The sequence below is a fragment of the Trachemys scripta genome, chromosome 1, assembly GCF_013100865.1.
Source record: "Trachemys scripta elegans isolate TJP31775 chromosome 1, CAS_Tse_1.0, whole genome shotgun sequence".
NCBI lineage: Eukaryota > Metazoa > Chordata > Testudines > Emydidae > Trachemys > Trachemys scripta.
Genome location: NC_048298.1, coordinates 87,484,848 through 87,502,146, shown reverse-complemented (window position 1 = coordinate 87,502,146; position 17,299 = coordinate 87,484,848). Strand labels below are relative to the sequence as shown.

General features: G+C 38.1%; 1 protein-coding gene across 6 annotated transcripts in view; it reads right to left on the bottom strand.

The window, feature by feature from the left end:
- The window catches only part of LOC117879544 (putative RNA-binding protein Luc7-like 2), a 73,690-nt gene that overhangs the window by 35,021 nt on the left and 21,370 nt on the right, over positions 1 to 17,299 (bottom strand). For 2 of the 6 annotated variants that reach the window (XM_034774833.1, XM_034774801.1), the window contains exons 2-4: positions 13,155 to 13,225; positions 11,928 to 12,002; positions 11,409 to 11,503 (exon numbers count right to left, since the gene is read on the bottom strand). In XM_034774833.1, the coding sequence (XP_034630724.1) occupies positions 11,409 to 11,503; positions 11,928 to 11,967 (135 nt within the window). In that variant the 5' untranslated portion in view covers positions 11,968 to 12,002; positions 13,155 to 13,225. The remainder of the gene's footprint in view (positions 1 to 11,408; positions 11,504 to 11,927; positions 12,003 to 13,154; positions 13,226 to 17,299) is intronic. The other 4 variants (XM_034774840.1, XM_034774819.1, XM_034774809.1 and 1 more) reach the window with 3 other exon arrangements.

The following is a 17,299-nucleotide window of genomic DNA, read 5'->3' as shown; positions in this document are numbered from 1 at the left end:
AGTGAGGTTCTTACCCACGAAAGCTTATGCTCCCAATACTTCTGTTAGTCTCAAAGGTGCCACAGGACCCTCTATTAAGAGAACAGTCTCCAATAGCTCACATCAATGAAAAGTATGTTTAAATTTAACATTTTAAAATGTTTGTGGAGAAGTAAAGAACCCCAAATGCTCTTGGTTAGTTAAAAAAAAACAACAAGTTTTTAGTTCTTTACATACAATTCATCTTGTTAATCTAGGTTTTTTTTTTCTTTAGGATTTTATTTAATTGTTGAGCTGAGCAAGAGGACTGCAGTTTTCCCTACAATTGCTACACAGGGCTTTGTAACAATCATGTTAAGTGAAATAAGTCACTAAGACAGTGGTTCTCAAACTTTTGTACTGGTGACCCCTTTCACATAGCAAGCCTCTGAGTGCGACCCCCTTTATAAATTAAAAACACTCTTTTATACATTTAACACCATTATAAATGCTGGAGGCAAAGCAGGGCTTGGGGTGGAGGCTGACAGGTTACGACCCCCCCCCCCCATGTAATAACCTTGCAACCCCCTGAGGGGTCCTGACCCCCAGTTTGAGAACCCCTGCACTAAGAGTTAGTGGCCATGTAAGTTATTATGCAGGTCTGCTTTCCATGCTAGCAGATTCCAATTCTTTATTCAAGCTGGAGTTAGAAGATTTGATTATGAGAGGAATAATGAATTATGTTTTGACAAATGTAATTAATCAACATTAGAAAGTGCCTGTCTTGCAGCCTCAAAGCACTGCACATCGTATCTAGAACATTGTTGAAATTAGGATTAGGTAAATTATAACCACTTAAGAGTTAAAACCTTGGGTTTAAAAGGGAACGATTACATTTGTCAGCACATTGGACAGAGTTGCCCCAATCCAGGTGTACACAAAACTTTCTCTCAATCTGGTGATCTGCAGTACTAAGTGATATGAAAATATTGACATAAGATCTGAAATATGTCCAGTGTGAGATGGAGTGATAAAAATAAATCTGAAAATTTTCCAATTGAGAGACGGAAGATTAGACTAGAAGGAAAATTACAAATTATACTTAGTTAATATATTAGAACACTAAAGCTATCAAAAACAAAGTTTTGGACATAAGACTATAATTCAGATTTAAGGTTCTTACACCAAACTTTGCAGACACAAGCAAAACCTGGCTAGATGTCATTGTAGTTGTTGGTGCAACAGACTTCAGCCAAGTATACTGTGCAGCACTTGACACAGGGAACTCAGGCAGCAGGTATGGCTGTGCTTGTTGTAGCCACATTCAGATGTGGGAGGTCTACAGACCTAAAAATAGTTATAAGTGTCCATCTGATTTTCAGGTCTTGGAATCGGGTTAATATTGGTACACTGGTCACTCTGAAACACCAAAGAGGCCTTTGCTGAACCGATCGGATTCTTCACTGCGCTGAGGCACCAAGGCTGACAATGTTTGGCAACTTCACTGAAGTTAATGACTTCTGCATAGGTTTAAGTTTTCATGGATGTCAGGTGCCATGACAACTAGGGCACTGTAAAAATTGGTTTGCAGATCAGTTCACAGAGCCAGATACAGTGTAGTCAAGTATTTGGAATGGGACTGGAAATGGAGCAAGAAAATGTCAACCAGGACAGATCTTTTATCTTCTGTGATTTGAGGTCAGGACACATTTTTCCCCATAGGGACAGAGAGCATGTTGTGGTCATCCATGCCTTAGAGGCGGATGAAACTTGAGGTTCCAGATGGCTCTGAAGTAATACACCTCTATCCCGATATAACGCTGTCCTCGGGAGCCAAAAAATCTTACCGCGTTATAGGTGAAATTGCATTATATCGAACTTGCTTTGATCCAGAGTGCGCAGCCCGGCCCCCGCAGAGCGCTGCTTTACCGCACTGTATCCGAATTCGTGTTATATCGGGATAGAGATGTATATTGTTTGCCATCAGGCCACTATTGAAGGGTTGGGACTGCATAACAACCTTTTGTCCTCCATCATTGACATAGTGACCTTTAAATGTCCTCTTAACTTCACCCTTACAAGTCATGATGGTTTACAGAGGAAGGTAAAAGGACAAGCAGAACGGCTAAAGCACTGGAAGTCCCTGACTGAATTTGATCGCAAATGTATAGAGTATTTGCAGTCACATGCAGGAACAGTGCAGGAGACAAAGAAGAGTTCTTCACCTCCACCATAGCATCTGCTAACTCTCTCACTGCAAACTGGATGTAAGCCCTTTGCTAGTGAAGGCCAGTGGGGCAATACTGAATTGGAGGCTATCAATATATCCATATTGGAAAAAACTTCCTTAAGGACAAATGACATCCTGCCATTGAGCTCTTGCTTCAGAAACTATTGCTTGTCATCAAATCTTGCCAACTATCAACATATGTAAAACTTTCCATTTTTCTGGAAAGGTCATCAAAAAGGTGGAAGCAGATTAAATGGCAATTTTTCAAGTCCTCCAATTTCCTAGTTCCAAGTCAGTCAGGTTTTAGATAACTATTCATCTGTATTAAGAGATCCTACACGTAGGCTCTTTCAGGAAACAGTTTTGCCACCCCTTCTGTGTAACATGTACGTGAGGCCATCAGAGTTAGTAAGGAAATATGGATCGCATTGAATTCAGTATACTCAGCTTTTCAATCACGTAAGATCCACTGGTGCAATAAAATGAATAAACTCAGTGTCTTTATGAAGACAGAACAGAGGAAGGCAAGCTTGATGAGTACTAATTAAAACAATATTGAAGCAGTGATGGTGGGTTGGGGACAGCAGTTGAAAGAGATGAGAGCATCCACCATTTGTACCCCAAATTCACTTTTGGAACTGTATGATTCAGAGCTGCTTTTGGAATTTTAACTAACAGCTGTAGCTAAACCGGTCTTTTCCAAGAATCTGGATCTAGTTAGAGTGAGATTTTTTTTTCCTGTTACAGACCTTGCTATAATCACTCAATTCTTTACCACCTTGAGACAAGACTGGTATAATGAGCACTACAAGGGGTTGCAAAGAGACTATTCAGAAACTGGAGCTACTGCACAATACAGATGGCCGTATGATGAGCCAGCCATAATGTAGCAGCATATAACATCAATACTTCCAGGAGCAGCACTGCTTCCGGATAAGTTTCTGGGAGAAGTTCAATGTGCCTTTAAAAAAAGGCTTTAAGTCTTAAATGGTTTGGTATCTGAGGTACTGCACCTTTTCTTCTGTACTGCCAGAGTGGAAGATTAAGCGGGAGCACCATTTCTACAAATGAAAGGGAGCTTTTTATGAGGTGTTCTCAATTATGGAATTCACTTCCTTTTTTGATCCAATAGAGCCAGAATTTGTGTGTCTTCTGGATATGCTGCAATGCTTATATTTTCTTGTAGGCATAGGAGGGTCTGGAGACTGATGATGATTTAAGTTATTTTATGACATGAATGGACAGAGTGTCTATTTTTTGTGGGAGAGTTTACTAACTGGAGAAACTCATGACCTAAAAGTATTGTAAAGAAAATTTTAGATTTTTAGTTAGATTTAAAATACCCATCTAGAGTTCCATGTTTCTCCACAGAATTAACACACACTCAACACTCCTTTAATCTTTCCCCTACCTATACTTTCTTGTGGAATACATGAATTACAACATTGTAGATTTTCACTACGATATAGCCTGCAACCATCCTTCCCTACCCTATCAGGCATTGGGTGATTTCAGGTCAGTATTGCAAGGGTGTCTGCAATATTAGGATTTTACAGAGCAGCTGTGTAAATACTAAAGTGTGAGCTCTGGCCAGTCATCTAGAGATTGGAGTCTGACCAATACTGGGAAGGTGAGGTAAAAGTAGTCAAAACTCTGGCCCATTTTAACAAGAACCTTAAGAACGTACTTAACTTTCAACAACGTGAGTTGTCCTGTTAAAGTCAACAGGATTACTCGTGCTCAAAGTTAACCATGTACTTAAGTATCTTGCTAATTTGGAGTCTCTATCCATATGGTCCTATCTGCAAGCCTCCTGGAAGGTGTTGAGTGCTATGGCTTCAAGGGATGTTGTAGGTACTCAGCATCTTGCAGGGTCAGACCTACATAGTGTACTTTATGGTAGGTGTATGTAATGTGCAAAATGTGTGACAAGGTGCTCTCTGGCCCATAATGAAAAAGGAAGCATAAGAGGCATGGCCTCTGGTTTCATCAGTTGTATATGGGATTTTTTGCAAGATAACATGCAGTATTTTTGTGGTATGCCTGAGTATCTGATAGGGAAGTATGGTCAATGTTAATGGGGCAGAGTTAAGATTATTGCAGGGAAGCAAAAGTGCATTTCCTCAATTTCAAGGATTTAGTGTTTTTTTAAACAACATTTTAATAATTTCCTGAACACACATTATTTATAATGTATGTATAAGCCCCTTCATTTTCAGTTTAAACTGATTTTTACCAAAAAATTCCCCCGTTTTACAAAAAGTATTATTCATTTTTTTTCTGATTTTCACTCTACTTTTCTAAACAAGCAGGCACGCACACAAGCTCTGAAGTGCGCACACATCTGAATGTACTGATGAATCTCATGCCCGGCCCATACACATTTCAAATTGTTAGCAGATAACAGTTTAAATATTTGACAGACTAAAATGGGAAGAAAGCAAAAATCTGTATAGAGTATGTTTCAGAACACATGGAAATATTCAAAAGTTTAAAAACAAAACAGGAGAAAAACAAAAAAACAAAATCAGGAGAAAAAGATCAAGTTGAGAGTATGCACTGCAAATGGAGTGTCCCAATTATTAAATATAAATATTTATAGGCCAATAGTTCTAAGTCTACAACAGTAAACTATTTATTCAAATGAAAAGTTTTATTTGGGGATTGGAGATGTATTGTTTTCTTCAACTCAGAAGTGGCATTATTTTAGTTCTGCAGCAAACCACATTAATGCTTTGAATTCCATTCATCAATCTACAGAATACTTTCCCCCCAGTCTTTCCATCCAAAATAAATCCCAATATTTACCCAGAAAAATTATTAATAGTTTTTTGCACTGATTTGCACTTGTTTTTTTGCTAAAAAACTGATAAATTCCTGGAAAATTTTAAATAAAATAAAAACTGAAAACTGAAATGACCTTATCTTTATTAAGTAGTTGTCCGAAACTTTTCTTAGCTTTCATTTTAGTAGTCTAATATTTCACTAATTTATACAGAAATTTGAAACAACACTGTAAAGACATGTATAAGCTGTATAGGTTTTGATTTGCAAACCTTGTAAAGTATACAGAGGCCAACACAGTGCTGACATCTGCAGGCTGCTTGTAAGCTCCATACCACTAATTATAGCTTATAATATTGTGTAGAGTTTGTAATACTAGTGAGAAAAAAAAAAAACCAAAAGAATTTAGGAATTCTTAAAAAGAGGAAAAATTAAGCCTATGTACTAGTTTTCATTGGGCTTAAAAGGCATAAAAATTAAGTCTGAAGCCTTTAGGACTAAGTACTTCAGATATAAATGGTCAAAAAAATCTTATATAACAAGTGTTAGTGAGAGAAACACAACTTTTTTATTTTGAAAGACTCATAACTGGAAAGAGCTGGGTCAATTAATCTCAAACTTTCAGAAAATTCTCCTCAATCTGAAATGTTTGGGTTAAGCCCTGCACCCTCACAATGCCTGAGATGAACCCTGTGCCCATATAGTCAGACTGAAGGAGCAGGGCAGTATCAGTATGCAAAATATCAATCTGAAAGAAGAGTTTTTGTGAGAGAAAAGACGAAAATGTCAAAACCAGATTTAGAACAGACATTGTTTTATATGGAGTCACTTTCTGTGGCCCATGATAACCAATATATTATAGCTTACCAGATGATATAGTATTACCTGTAAAGAACTTGAAGACTGCTTTGAGTAAACAGACATTCACATAGGACAGAATACACTGTGGTTTTTTTAACCTTAATTTTAACTTTTTCAAATAGGATCTATTCCCTTACTTCCACTGTTCCTAGAACCAGAGTATACAAAAAAAGTTCCTCTTCCCCTTCTCCTTGCCAGCTTTTTCTGATGGAATATAGACAGCTGACTGTGAGATCCATGCAGTGGCTTTCAAATTAGAGCTGGGCAAAATTTTCAGATAAATAGTTTATTCAATGAAAAAGGAAGTTTCAGGTTGACCAAAACTATTCATGAATATATTGACCAAACAAACACACTGAACATTGCAGTAATGTCAAAACAAAATGTTCTGTCCCAAAAAATTGTTTAGAGACTTTCAGGCATTTTGACAAAAGCAAAGGAAAGGATTCATGGAACAGCCAGAGGAGGAGCCTTCCTCATAATCTTTAGCTCAGTAGTTAGGACGCACTCACGTGGGATGTGGGAGACTAGTTCCATTCTCCACTCTGCCTGATGAGGAGAGCCATTGTGGGAGACCCTAGTTCAAATTCCTTCACCTCATCAGGCAGAGCAGTGAATTGAACTCAGGTCTCACATCCCAGATGAGTGACAGCTCAACAGTCAACAGAATCTCCCATCATATCCTGGGTCTGGCCAGAGTAGCAGATCCTATATACAAAACATGAAATGACAGGTAAGAAAACTAGTTTTATCCTTTCTCCATGGTAGGATTCATCTTTCTAAGCAGTAGTTATGGGAAATGGCCAGAAGTGCACAAACTCCCTTCCAAAAAAATATGGAGGGAGAGGTACATTTTAGAGATCCATTGCTCTAACAAGAGGAAGACAGAAGCAGAAGATACACTTGCGTCTGAGTGTTTTACTTGTTCCCCAATCAAAGCAAGAGCTATCTGATGTATGGTGAGACCATTTATATACTGTATTTATAAGTGATATAGCTTTGCTTTTGTTTTATTAGACAAAATTGAGAGAAGGCTAGGAGATTCTGCATATGAAAACAGCAGGTAAGAGACAAATATTAAGTCTTAGTAGTTTGTCAAAAAGATGACCAGAAGGCTTTTCAAGGCTATTGGTTTAGTCAAATGAAGCACTGTAGCTTCCTGCTTGCAAAGCCAACAAGTCATTGGTGGAGTGAGCACTATTTCCTTTCAGAAACTACTGATCAGCCTCGAAATCATTTTCTTAAACCATATGGCTTTATACCAAATACAGTTTTATACCCCTTAACCACACACAGAATACCAAGTTGATATTCTAACCTGTTTGAAGATTTAGCAATGAAAGAGGATAGCGATCTAAAGTGTTGCCATCTCTCAAGATTTTGTCATGAGACTAGCAATACTTGGTGGGTTTTTGTTTTTTATTTAAAGCACATGTTCTTGGAACCATTTGATTATGCAAGAATCTCTGCTTTCACAAGAAAAAAAAATAGTTTCTTGCCCTCATGGCTGGGGAGAAAAGCTTGAAGATATGAATTCTAAAGGCTAAAAAATAAAAAATAAAAAAGACTTAAACATCTCATGATTTATAAGCAACTCATGATTCGGGGTCCAACTTATTTTTGAATGTTTTGCAGCTATAAAACTGGAGTGCTCATCCAATTATGCAGAAATAGTCTTTGTAGGGGAAAAATCAGAAATAAGTCTGAAAACCACCTTGGTCTGCATGTAGGGTCACTTACTAGAGAGATTCACTCTCCTGGCTGAAACAATGGCCAGGATATAAGGGACTTTAGGGTCAAAATATGGTTAACGCTTCTGCCCTCTGTTCAAAGGATGTCTTTGACAGAGCCCAAAATACTCTGTTTAGCTTCCGTTACTCTACTTTGAATGCCCAACAGAAGCTCTGTCCTAACAAACTGCTTTGAGGAAGCAAGATGTAAGAGGATGCAAAAGTAGGAAATAGAAGAAATTGTGTACATTGTTTCTAATAAACAAACTTGAACTTTCTTGAAATTCCAGCTTATAACTTACAGAAGTTTTACAGGTCATCTGGAATTTCATCTGAAAAGTCAGCCAAAACAGGTTAATCTCCCTGAGAAAGCACTAGGAAAACAACCCCTCCAAACAGTCCTGAGAAGTTGAGTGAAGTCCTTTCAACGTGTTAAAGGAAATCAAGCAGTTCCTTAGAGAATCCATGGCTTAAAAACACTATCAGTATGGATCCCAGGTTATACATGTAGAGATCTGGGCTATTCAGAGAAACTTTATGAATGGTCTTTGATCCTCAGGAAAGTCTACATACAGGGTTCTGCCAACATATGTAATATTCAGGGAGACCCTAGTCAAGGTAGAAACAAAGAAATCAGGATGAGTAAAGCCTTTTCCTGACTGACCCTTCTGGCCACTTGGCTACTAAGTCAGACAAATCATGTATAAGCGCACAGGTCTGCCCACCACTGAGTTTCTCTGTCTTGGTTTCATATGAATGTCAACTGTGCAGGGTGATTGTGTGTGTGAGTGAGAGAGAGAGAATGAATGTCAACAGGGTAGGGGGAGAGGAATTGTGTGTATGTAGCATGAAAATCTGTATTTTGCTGATGGGATTGCCACAGATAGCTCAATTTAAAGGAGACTCCATCTGGCCACTAATGGCTTAAAGACCTTGTGGTTGAACTCCCAATCTTCTACTGCAAAAACCAGTCAATGCACAAGTTTGACCTTAAGACATATGCTGCTGAGACCAAGAGAATTTGTTCCTCCAGAAAATTCTGATGGACTCGAGGTTCGATAACCCTTTCTTGATTCTTCCCCAGAAGTCAGGTATAACATTATTTTCCTATGGACAGTAATAACATTCTACAGAATCTCATGGAGACATTTCTCAAGGGCAAAGATTGCTCAGACAAACTAGAAGTTTTTATGTTCCCCTTTTAATGGTGCTGTAAGCTTCCTGAAATGGCCATTTCCCCAGAACCATGAGAAAGTTCATTTGAATTTCTGCTCTTAAAGAAGGCTTCTCAGTAAACAGCAGGACACAGGATAAGTCACATGAAGGCTTACCTCTGGAGATTCCTTTCCAATTGCTCCTAATGAAGGGAATAAGTTACTCAGTTTTTCATTGGATTCAGAGCTACACTATGGGAGACTCTCTGTATCTTGAGGATTCCCTTTGAATGAGGTAGAAAAGGTGTTGCTGATAAAAATATTTAGGAATATGGAGATATGTCTTGAGGGGACTGGTTTCTCCTGAGGTGCCTTGGTTAGAAGAGATATGAACTCGACATGATAGAAGCCTTTGATGCACTTAGTGAGAACGAACACATTTGAAAATAGACTAAGCTTTTTCATTCTTCTTGAACTAGGAAGTTTGGCCCACACCCAAAAGAGGAGTTTTTATGATCAGTATAGGACTCTGAAGCTCATCTTTAGATTAGTGGAAACCACGAAGGTGCTTGTCAGAACCACCTTTTCGAGATTTTTTTTTGGGGGGGGGGGGGGGGGGGGACAGACAGTGGGAAAATTTTCTGAGCAATTTAATGTTTAACAACGCATCCGAATGTTGTATTGTTATGGCCCACATACTTCTCCCAGCTACTGATACTAAAAGGGATCTGCAGAGAATCATATTACATCATGGACAGCCTTGCAGAAAATCAATCAACCAACAGATATTAACTCCCCCATACCCCCTTTCTCCATATTTCCTACAATAATGAAATAAGGAGAGGGTAAAGGAGGAGCAATACAATTGGTTATACATAGACCATCATCATTTTCTAACCTGCTAGCACACAGAAAGATTTGAGAATAAGGAGAAGTGTATTAGCCATGGTATTCCTGGAGTGCTACAGAAAGTCTGGGTGCTGAACATGACTAAAAAAGAATGACGCTTGAAGTGAGTCAGTGACTTGGGGGATCAACTGCATTACATTTTTAGAAGGTTTGGAGGTGAGGGGGAGTGCAGGGCTGTTCAGCTCACTGTAGAAATAACAATGCTCTTCCAAATGAGGACAAAACTTTGTTATGCTAAAGTAAGGAAGAGTCTGTTTTAGGAAATGAAGAAGGAGAGTCGGAACACAAATGTCTGTGTAATCTGGTGAAGCTAAAGATGTGCTCTGTAAATGGCCCTCTCAGTTCTAGGTTCAGCTGCTTAGAATCCACTACCTTCCACACTGTTAGGAGAAAAGCTAAATCCTCCAAATCAGACCCATAACTTATTTTGCCCTTTTTCCTTCTCCTCGATTTCTCTCTCATTCTCTTCTCTCTCTGCTTTTGTAAAGGCCACTGCAGAGAAGGGAGGGACAGAGCTGCAACTCCTAGATCACAAGTACAGAGAACGCAAGGATTACTAACAGGGAAATCTGTGTATGAGTGTTTTGTGAGCCCTTTGTGCACCTGAGAATACTGTGGAGAAGGGCCCTGAAAGGTTCTATGGTCATCTCTTAGGAATGAAGGTAAACTGAACCAGCCACCATGGCTACCTGGGAAATACATTGAGGGACAGGTAAATCATCCATCAAGTCTACTAATTTCAAGTTCTTCTGTCTTCCAACAAGTCCTTATGTTGTTTCCAAGCTCCATTTAGGAAAATCTCTCTGAAGGACATGTTTAATGATGAAAAGAGAAGGCATAGAAAATTGGTGAAGAAATATGAAAGAAAAAAAAATATATATATATTCAGGTTCTGCCTCAAATGGCCCCCCCAAAGCCTTTTCCAGCACTGCTACTGAATAGGAGGAGGGGACTGCCACATGTGGCACACCCTTTGATTATCACTCTGAGTCATAATGCTTCTACTACTTCTAGCCCTGGGGAAATGCTGCAGAAATCCACCAGGCTAAAGGAGCCCTTCTGCTATCCTTCAATACTTAACCGTTATAAAGGGGAAAGACGACAGCAAAAAAATCCAGCCAGGAAAGAGTAAGCAGAGGAACTATTGGCTCAGCATTTGGAGGCAATAAAAAAAATAAACCCCAACAACCCAAAACAGGATAACAAGCAGAGCTGTTGATGTGCCAGAACAGGTGGAGATGGTATCTAGGATTTATTTATTTATTTTCAAGAAGGATTTTTTTTTAACCCCCTCCAACATCAGTAGAAATGGCAGAATACCTGGAAAGAGAGGCCATTTAGTGGATCCTACAATGGAAAGCACTACTTTGTCTACATGAGACTTCATGCATAACTGACATCATAGCTTCTATTCCAAAATATTTAATATTCAACCATTCATTCCTTCTCTATAACCTTTCCAATGAAATAGAGGTGATTCAAAGAACATAGGTGCATATCTGTATCATATATCAGAAATGTCAGCACAAAACCCATGGATGAGAAGTGTTTGTAAGGATTATTTACGCGCGCGTGCGCACACACACACACTTTGGCTATGTATAAAGTTGGCCAAACTATCCCACAACACTAGAGGGAAAACCAAGGCAGATATTTTCAAAAAATTGTCAAGTTAACTTAAATGTCAAAAAGCGGTATGTTGCAGGCATAATTAAGATTGAAACAGAAGAATGGATTTCTGTTATTGTTTCTGTAAACAAAATACAAGATTAAGTTACATACAGTTCCAGAGAGGACATCATGAGGGCAGCAGTTTAGGAGGTGGCTCTTGCACACTCGGTCATCACTGAATTTGATTCGCTGACGGGTAGTATCCCCTGAAATATAGAAATGAAGACACTCCAGGTTAGACAAATGGAGAAGCCAGCCTGCTTTTGCAAGTTTTATGTTCAAAGTGTTAACAATTCCTTTACCCCAAAATGAACAAAGAAACCCTAATGGAAGCTAAAATTTAAAGGATTAAGTACCCTTTAATGAATCCATACCCAAACATTAACTATGTATTAAATTTTTTACATACTATATGCTGTTGTTTAAATGTAATTATAAGCTTCCACCTTTTCAAGTATTTTTAATATACTTTTTATTGAAAAAGCAGTGTATTAGGTAAAAACACTTTGCTAGAATAGCATCAATGCAAGATGCTATATAGGTGTCTGTTCCAGATTTTGTGTAAGCTACCATAATGGATTTGTACTTGGCAGTTAGCATATAACAATCTTACAAACATGTAATACACACTTAAGAGCCTCCACTGAACACCATCTGCCATTTCTTCCATTACTTTCTTCTTGGATGCAAAGCACCCCCTTACTTCTGGTGGGGCAGGGTAAATAGAGGGCAAAAGAATGGCTGAAGTGATTAGAAACCTGAAAGAACCAATCATACAAATAGACATTGCCTATATGTAACATTACTTTTACAGAAGCTTGCAACCCCCATGTCATAGACCCCATCTGTTCCATGTTGCTGAGCTGGAAGCATTTTAATTCTATTTTCATAATGGTGTAGCTCCTGCATCACAGCAGAAGCATCAACCAGCTTACCACACAATGAGGTCCAATTGCAAGTTTAAAAAAATCCCATCTGTGAACAAGGTTGGATAGTTCAGTTCCAAATAACCAATTATTGAGGGTTTTTTTATTGCAGGATTTGTTTTCCTTAAAAAGTCATAATGGAACAGCCACTATTCCATTTCTGGAAGTGAGGTCACTCAAAGATTTTTTTCCTATAGAGATACAGGAGTTATAAAACATCTCAAAATCTCACAGGGTGTCTATCTACTCATTAAAATACAATAACCTCCTAGCATCACTATTAAATGAAAACCTACTGGTGAATTACTGAAGCAAGGACAGCTGTTGGAGAAAAAGTACAATGAGTTCAGTTTGCAACTTTTTCCCATCCCATTACCAAAGTACTTTAAAGAGGGTGGATAAATTTTGCAGTTACGAATGTAGTCACTTCTCTATTCTAATAAACCTGAAACATCTGAGAATTTTAAATCTATGAAATGGTTCAACAAGCCCAATCCATTTGTTAACTATACAATAAAATGGTAACGTCCTTCATTCTATTATGTAATCTCATTTTAAAATATCACTGCTATGCATAGGAAACTAAAACGTAACATTTTCAGATGGGCTGAACTTCATTCAAGTTGTTAAACAACTGAAAATTTTCAGAACAAGAGACACTTAATTTGCCTGTAGGATGCAACACAATCTTAAAACCAGTAATTCACAGGCTAGAACAGCTTCGGAGCAGTTCAACAATAGGTTTTCTAGAGGCTAAGTCTTCAGTTTTAATAGGTTATTTGTAAAACTAAAAATTTAGAATAATCCCTTATTCAATCACGCCTGCTACTGCAGTAAAAGGTTTTTTTTGGGGTCCATTTTTTTTTTAAAAACACATAACTGCGTTTGTTCCACATTCATTAACACATCTGAAAAGTTAGTGATAACTCACGGCTCGGCGAATGCGGGGCCTTTCTGACACTCCCTTGCAGATTGAAGTAGGCAGGCAAAGATACATTGAACCTTTATAAATAAAACAAGGGGCCAGATTGTTCAGTTTGTATAGAATAGACTCTGCCAGCAATTTCAACACAGCATCTAGAAATACATGTTGACTGTAAAGATTCTTGTACATAAAAACAAATGAACAAACCAACTAGTGTGTTAAAAAAAAAAAAAACAGCTGATGGCCTACTAGAACTACTGAGAGGTATATTGAGACTGGGGAGTAGCTAAAGGACTTATGTTCCTCAAGCCTACGGAGATAGGAGTGTTTTCAGATATGTTACTAAGCTCCAGAAGGAGCATTCTTTGTACCTTTGCCACAATCAACTGCTGATTGTACAGCAGCAATGTACTCGGTCTCTCATGCTTTTCCATTTACATAGCATGTGAGATTTAGGAAGAAGGGATGGGACAATACAGAGAAAACAGAGGTAGCTACAAAAATGAACGCATGAGTGACAACAGCTTTAGGAACCTGTTCCACATTAACATTCTAGTCACTATTTATGGATTCTGTATTAGGTCTTCATAAATGTTTCCTGGGTAAGTTAGATCTGCATATAGCAAATGCCTGGGGCTCACTCTGCTGTAAAGGGAGAAACCTTTTGAGAATTATTTTTGTAATGCAATAGCAGATGTTCCTTCCCAGAGTTTTCCAATAACCGAGTGATTTGGGTGTGAATAAGCCAAGGTTCACAAGAGTTCTACTAATCAAAATGAATATTCCTCTTTTTCTGATTGGATTTAATTAAGCGGCCACAGCATTCACTTTAATATTTTACCATATGAAAATAATCACTAAACAAACCTATGAAATATTTATGAATATAACCTTGTGTTTTCACAAGGGAAAAAAATCTAAATGGAATTAGTAATAATTTTAAAGTGTTTTAAATTATCCTAACTGATTAAATACAATTAATTAAACCTATCCCTTTGTAAGCAGTAGCCTAACTTTTTGATTGCAGCATGCTGCCTTTTTTTTTTTTTAAACCTTGATTCCATTGTGTTTCACATTTTTCGGAGATAAAATAACTAAGTAACTTATTTTTTGTAATTAAGGCATATGTATTGAGGCTAAGCCTACTGGAGACCATAACGCCTTCATCTTTTTTAATTACTATTCTAATAAATTAGTTTTTTAAAATATTTGACTACTTTTGATATTGGTCAATTGGCAGGTCAGATATTGTCAATTATTTTTGGACTAGTCAAATGACCAACCCTATTCTTAACCTTGCCCCTACATAGTATTACATGGTTGATCTTCAGGGCTTACACATATTAAAAATGTAAAACGGTAATTTATTAATGTGTTACAGCAATCAGCCTCTATTATATTATGACCCATTTCAGTGCTCCCAATTGGATTTTATTTGTTATTTGCTTATGTTGATTGACAGTGGATTTATATGGAAACTCAAAAGGATTGATTTAATTCACCTAAAGAAACAGTAGCTTCAGTTTTATTCAAGATATCTGACCCAAACCATATTTCTGTGATGTATTACACTAGGGGTGAGCGGGAGAAGAACTTTAAATGGGAATGAAGCCATTCAGGAAAAAAGCCAATTGTCAAGGATTCTTGAGATGTATGCACACAACATCGCTGTTAGTATTAATACACACATCAGGAGGAGACCAGACCCCAAACAATGGCAGCAATAATGCAACAGTCATTTTAGAAAACTGTTTTACTACATTAAATAAAAAAAATGTTGACTAAAAAGCAACAAAAGTCAACAGCTAAGACCAAATTATACTGCTGAGCTTTAAAGAAAATTTAAGGGCTAAGAGCACAGTTAGTACCTGTAAGCTCTCAAGATTGATCCTTGTAAGAACAAGTCATTTTAAACACCCTCCAAAAATCAAACTTTGCTGTGAACATCCACCATGTTCCTTCAGTTCATGCTTGAAGGAATTTACAGTACATTCTGACTGCTGATTTTGGCAAAGAGTTTGTATATTTCAACCATCTTTTGCAATAACTAACTACAGACTAGTTTCATTTCAATCCATCTCTTGTTCACAATATTGTAACATACTATGAACAGCAAGTTATTCCTTCCATTTTAGAATCATATACTCTAGCAGGAATTACCAGTTTAAACCTTAAACTCTAATACCAAGGCACAAGTGCAATGCAACCAAACAATGTGTGTGTGTGTGTGTGTGTGTCTCTCAGAGCTGGAAGGGACCCCGAAAGGTCATCAAGTCCAGCCCCCTGCCTTCACTAGCAGAACCAAGTACTGATTTTGCCCCAGATCCCTAAGTGGCCCCCTCAAGGATTGAACTCACAACCCTGGGTTTAGCAGGCCAACGCTCAAACCACTGAGCTATCCCTCCCCCTCAGTGGCAATGTGTCTTTGCATTTGGAGGGCAGGATCAAGTTCTTAGTTTTTTTTCTGTACTACGCTATATTTACCAAGACAGATTAGGCTTTTTCCTCATAACTTACACACCAAAAGTTTACATCTGTTTAATACCTACCACACTGTCTTTACCATAATATATTAATAAGAATAATATATTCTAAGTGCAGAATACCTCATACTTTACACTGCAGCAATATAAAATTGACAGCTATATGCCACCACCACAAACAGTTCACTTAAAATTTACTTCTGAACATGCAATGTATCGAGAAGGAACATTATTCCCATGCCCGTCCCAAGAAGCTACCAATTTATTTTTATAGAGATGTTGTTCTAACAGGATCTTCAATCCTAGGTCTCAACTCTGCAGCCTGAGATTGGCAAAGATAAGTTCTTGAACATTTATGTTTATTTAAAGGGCAGCAGCAGCAGGGCTGAGCACAAGTCAGCAGTTCACTCCCCCAATGGCAGATGTATGCCAGTCACTGAGAATGATCACTGCCCTGGGAATCTTCCCATCAGTTCCCAATTATGAAGGAGGTAAACCTCCCAAAAGAAACAAGTCACCTGATGTTAAAAATCTGCATTAAGTGAAATAAAATTAAGCTGCAAAAAGCAAAGATCACGTCAATAAAAAAAACCCCTCCAAACTCTGAGGAAGCAATGGGCAGGTGAGAAGAATCCTGTTGGAATTACAGCTTCAGAAAAGAATTGCATGTCCGGAATTATCACTTCTCTAAAGATGCCATCCAACAAGATTCTCATTCCTGGAGAGTAAAAAGTACACCTCTACCCCGATAACACGCTGTCCTCCGGAGCCAAAAAAAATCTTACCACGTTATATCGAACTTGCTTTGATCCGCCGGAGTGCACAGCCCCGCCCCCCGAGCACTGCTTCACCGCATTATATCCGAATTCATGTTATATTGGGTCGCATTATATAGGGGTAGAGGTGTACATGGGATGTCCCAAAAGATAGCAAGGCTGCAACACATAACACTAAGTCCAAAACCAATAATGTGACCAGGAAGGTTTATAAAAACAAAATTAAATACACAAGGAAGGGGTTAAATGCCTTCTACTCTCAAACAAAACACAGACACCATTAAAAAAAAAAAAAGTACAAAAACCTCAAAGTCAGCCAACTCAGATACGGGATATCCTAAAATGAAACAAAAAACTCTTCAGGACAGAAAAGTTTGTTATTCCCTACTCTGTAAACAAATTCTGTAGCGCAAAGAAACCAAAACGTAATTCCCTCTTGATAGCTGAATCCAAGGAGTAATGTTTTGCGAACAGCAGGAGAAAGAACGATGAAGATGTCTGTGAGCCAAATATCTAAGAGAGGCAGGGGAGACAAACTTGCCTTAGATTCAGTGAGGTTTGACATGACTATCTAGTTCACACCAGCCACGTCATAGCAACACAAAACATATCCAACAACTTTGACATGGTCTTCATAAAAATTACTGAATCAATTCTAAACAAAACATTTCCAAAGTTGTTGGAGTTTGCAAGGACTTTAGTCCCTCTCAAGGAAAATTTACAAGAACGTTTTAATAATCAAATATATGGAGAAGGGCTTCCCCAGGATGGTTTGCGTTGAATTGGCAGTTACCGGAATACAATGTAAGAGAGACTCTATGACACTTGTTTTCTCTGGGATTTCAGGGTCCACTGAAGTTGTCACGTGGAGATGCACCATGCGTACTACAAA